At 32.2% G+C, this 5,147-nt stretch overlaps 1 protein-coding gene across 1 annotated transcript in view; it reads right to left on the bottom strand.

Moving 5' to 3' along the window:
* Positions 1-5,147, bottom strand: part of LOC117116252 — a 40,099-nt gene that overhangs the window by 5,859 nt on the left and 29,093 nt on the right. Inside the window, exons 10-14 of the mRNA XM_033260250.1 lie at positions 1,740-1,824; positions 1,486-1,655; positions 1,232-1,345; positions 443-625; positions 44-226 (exon numbers count right to left, since the gene is read on the bottom strand). Coding sequence (XP_033116141.1) covers positions 44-226; positions 443-625; positions 1,232-1,345; positions 1,486-1,655; positions 1,740-1,824 — 735 coding nt within the window. The remainder of the gene's footprint in view (positions 1-43; positions 227-442; positions 626-1,231; positions 1,346-1,485; positions 1,656-1,739; positions 1,825-5,147) is intronic.

Consider the following 5,147-nt stretch of genomic DNA (forward strand, 5'->3'; position numbering starts at 1 on the left):
ATTTGATCATGATTTACATAATTAACACATACAATGTACTCACCCTTTTTTTTATATACATTACGTATGATAGGGTCGCGTTTTTCATCAACAAAATCACCCTTTTTTTTAGATACATTACGTATGATAGGGTGGCGTTTTTCATCAACAAAATCCAGTCCATACGGTGTACGCATTCGTGAAAATGACTTCATTTGACTGCTCACTGTCCCAACAGAATACAATTCTGAGAAAGTAATATTTCATATTTTCTTTATACATAAAAATTAATTATTTTTATGATTAATAAAAAATCATTACCAGCACCTAAGATAAAAATAAAATTAGCCCTAGGAAACAAAATTTAAAATATGAGCACTATTTGGAAAAGGCATCTGAGAGTTCCGAATACTATAAGATTGAACAAAAATTATACTGTGAATTTTGTTTTTCTTTTACTCACTCTTTTTTTTATATACATTACGTATGATAGGGTGGCGTTTTTCATCAACAAAATCACCCTTTTCTTTAGATACATTACGTATGATAGGGTGGCGTTTTTCATCAACAAAATCCAGTCCATACGGTGTACGCATTCGTGAAAATGACTTCATTTGACCGCTCACTGTCTCAACAGAATACAATTCTGAGAAAGTAATATTTCATATTTTCTTTATACATAAAAATTAATTATTTTTATGATTAATAGAAAATCATTACCAGCACTTAAAATAAAAATAAAATTAGTCCTAGGAAACAAAACTTAAAATATGAGCACTATTTGGAAAAGGCATCTGAGAGTTCCGAATACTATAAGATTGAACAAAAATTATACTGTGAATTTTGTTTTTTTTTTACTTTAATATTATCTATTTTCCTTTCTAAAATCAATATACCTAACATTCGTTCAAAACAGTTGTCTTTATCTTTTATTCATCGCTTAGATTTTTCTTATAATTCTCTGTCACGGGAAAATTCTTCAATTAATATAAGTTATAATCAGTTCATCACATTTATAATCTTTCATTGTTTTCATTGCTTGTGGTTTTGTTTAAAAATGTGATCTTTTTATTAATACGATAAATTGTATAATTCTAATTATCCTTTTTTCGGTATTTATTTTTTGTTTTAATGCCCTTATTTAAAGTAATATTTAATATTTTTTCATCTTACGTGATTACTTGGTAGAAGTTTATGCAATGTAGTGTTGGATGTGGTTTTTGAAAAAAAAATTATCGATTCTTTGATTTACCGAAAGGATCGTCTGGTATTTTTACTGATTTTTCTTGTGTTTTTTTAATTCCAGCTTTACAAGTAATTGCCACTCGAACACATTTTCCTGTTACAGCAACTAATCCATAAACACCTGAAGAATACAAGTAATTTAAAATTTTATTTAATAATTTTTGGATTAAGTTTGGAGCATTGGTTCGGTTGCCACTTTCTTTGGTCGATGATGTTGAATGTTGAAAGGTAAAGGGTTTATTTACTAATAACAGACCTTACCTTCAGGCACATTGCGGAAAGCAATACCCTTCCTTTCCCCGTTGAGCAGAAATTCTAAAGTTCCATCCGGATATCTAACAAATCCTACTGTATCATTAACGACTATGTTGCGTAGGTTAAGTTTATACCCACCGCCGATAGCTGCAAAATCTTTCCATAGCTCATCGTCTCTAAAATATAATGATTGAATTTTGTGTTACGTTAATTATCGGATAAACCTCTAGGTAAATGAGTATGTGATATGTTAAACAAACCTCAAAAACCAGAATCCACTTCCTTTTCCATATCCGTTGCCTTCATAAATAGAATCATCTGAAAATGTGTTGCACATACAAACACCTAAACAAAAAATAGAGTGTCTAGAAAATTAAGATCTAGAAAACTAAGACCTAAGATATCTTAGTTTTCTAGATCTAGAAAACTAAGATAAATTTTACTTTTCTAGATCTAGAAAACTAAGATTTTTAATGATGGGTTGTACCATTATATCATGAGGTATTTTGATTTTAAAGCAGTAAAATAAGGTTATACCACTATCTCTGAAGTTGGGTTCATTTTTCTAAGGAATTTGGAAGTACTGTAATCTATCCTTGATTTCAATGTACAGACCATTTGGCATAATTTTATTTGAATTAATATCAATTCTACAGGTTGGATTAATTCATTAAATTGTTAAAGCTTTCTAGATAGTCATTATTTACTTATTTGCTTTCCTCATATATTTATCTAGCATTAATGATTGTCTCCTGAACAACGACTGTACAAATCCTAAAATAAATTTGAAATTTTACTTAATAAAAAATGAGTATATTTGAAAAAAATGTGTACCCTAGTTTCTATTATGCTAATGCTTGTTAGCATTTTTAATTTAGGTAGGCCTACTAATTTATATGCTCAAGTTTGCTACTTTGAGCAAATTAATTTCAAATTATTATATTTATTAATACAATATATTATGATGATGATGATATTTTGAAACAGATGCAGAGCTTTTTTGACTTCTTTTAATTACTTAAATGTGACATTTTTAGGGGGAGAGAGGGACTGGGGAAGCATGAGTATTTTTTGGAGGGGCATATGGATGTATTTGTGTTTATTATTAGGCCTATATAGATTATGAAATAGCCTTCATAATATGAGATAGTACCGAAAAAAGAACAAGCTGGGTAATGCAGATACCACTGTACATTTGAAATATAGACAGTAGAGGAATTTGAACACTGTTATTACTATTTACAATAACATGTAATTAAAATAAATGACATGCTCTCTGTGACTTTGACCATTTATTTCGAACCCCGTATTTCATTGCCCTTTTTGTTGGACTGGCCCTACCAACGTACCTAAATGACACCATAATGTCTGTATTTAGACTAACCATAACCACTAATGGGATAATGAGATTACCATTTTCTTACATGGTGGTATCCTAAGGTATTCTACCCCTTCTTTCTTGACTGAGCAAACTTGATTATTCATACAGTTTAAATATGATGTATGATTAAATTTTTTTCCTAACAATTTTGTATCTCATTTGAGATCCAGCAATCATTACCCAGAGTATTTAGTACAGTATTTTGACTTTTTATTGCTGACTTACACCATGCACTAAACATTATCTAAACAAGTATTTATCTTGTAGCCCTAATAAAAAATTCTCTTTGGATAAAATATTTGGAGCTGGTCTTGGAAACATAAGGTTAAATATTTAAAGTGAGGTGAACAAATAAAAAATAGATAAACATACGGATGAGTAGAAGAGGTAGGGTGAGACTAAAAAATAATGAGTAAATTGAACCTAACAAACTAAGGAATTAGAAATAGGCATCCAAAAAAGAGTACTATAAATTTTCAATAAATAACAATATGAATAATAAATTCATAATTTCCTTGCTTTGTCACTCCAATTGGTATGGTACCGGTACTCATTACATTCTTGTGACCCAGCTGAATTAAAATATACACTTTTTTTTTATAAGAACCAGTAAAATTTTGCCCAGGCTCAGTGTTCTTATTTTTTGGCAGATTTCAGGCTCAAAATGTTCCTATTTTGTTCTTGGTTTACACACCTTTTAAACAAAAATGATTTAATTGTATGACAGTGTACACTGTACTGGAATGTAGGTGAAAGCGACTCCACAAAAAAATTGCCCCCAAATATCAGATAGGGACACCTACTGTACTGTATTATACAGGTATTACCGTCACACCTATTCAGATAATGTACAGATATAATATTTTGGTTTTTAATATAACCTCATTTGAAATTTTACCTCAGCCTCGATTTGTTCTTATTTTGTTCTTAATTTTTAAGCAATTTCAGCCTCAGTGTTCTTATAAAATGTGTTAGTTTTATCACCCATCACTTTGGGGAAATTCTGACCTTTTTTTTTAAATCAACATATATTTTTATTTCAAACGGTCGTTTTTCCATCTTTTTCACTTGATAAGCTCAGCATTTCTTGCAAATATGTTTATTGGTACAACAAAAACATATTTTATATAAATATGATTTCATATCTAATGACTTTTAATGCATGTGTCCCTAACCATTGATTTACTTGTCAACATCGGTAAAATGGGGGCGAGGTTGGGGGAAAAAAACCACCCTCCCTCATCAGTTTTTATTCTTTGATAGGGCGATAAACTAATATTTTTTATGGGGCCTTATAGGAGTCTCAAAGTGCTTGAATGTGGTGTGGACTAGCTCATACAGTAACTTTCGTCTCCCCTAAGGGTCTTTTTGTCTAACCAGTGAACACCGGGGTAACCCCTTACTCGTCTCGAAGAAAAATATACTGGGTTCTTTTCAGTGCACACAAGCCAAATTGTGTTACCTGTGCCTACGGCTTTTAGTCCTTATCCGAGAATATGACTTGTTACACCACCAGAACGGTGTCTATAAAACGAAGACCCAAGAATGAAGACCCCTTTTTGGGCGTCTGTTTGTGAAATTGTAAAAGGTCTTCGTTTAACGAGACCTCCAATTATTTCTCAATTATCTTATTAAAGTATTTCAAAATCATCATAAAACAGTTACCAAGTATCGCCTGGCGTATTATCATAAAAATAAAAGAGAAACAATTGGGGTCTTTTTTTTTTTTTTTTTGGTTCTTCGGTCTTCGTTTTATAGACACCCCTAGAACCATGGGGGAAAGCGTGCCGTTGAACCAGTGCCGATATTTATACAACTGTGTTAATTGAGGCACTATCAACTCGCTTGGGTCATGCTTGTTGACGGTAATTAGTAAGCCTATGCAGGGGTGGCGCCATCTGACCTGCCCGACGGGCTAAAGGCCCCTACGGGGGGGGCGGGGCTAGTGGAGCGAATCGAGTCTCACTTGGCTGGGGGCCAGGGGGCTACCTAGAGCCCCCTGGAAGCCACGGATATTTGATGAATTATGGCGAATTTTTATTACTTATTTGATAGGCATCAAGTTACTATAATATGACTTCCAAAACCAAAACATTTTGAATAAAGCAAGAAACAAAGAGTATGCAATGTAACCATCTAACTTATTTTCAAATCCTCATTCTTGAAAGAGAAATTCTATATTTTGAAAATTTTGCATGAAATCTGTCAACCACGTTGTCATGGTCGAGGTTGCTTCACCTATCACGATGTATTCCAACCATCATGAGGCTATCTAAATGAGCATTTG

Source organism: Anneissia japonica, unplaced genomic scaffold, assembly GCF_011630105.1.
Source record: "Anneissia japonica isolate Jap-2015-1 unplaced genomic scaffold, ASM1163010v1 scaffold171_len658169_cov177, whole genome shotgun sequence".
Classification (NCBI taxonomy): Eukaryota; Metazoa; Echinodermata; class Crinoidea; order Comatulida; family Comatulidae; genus Anneissia; species Anneissia japonica.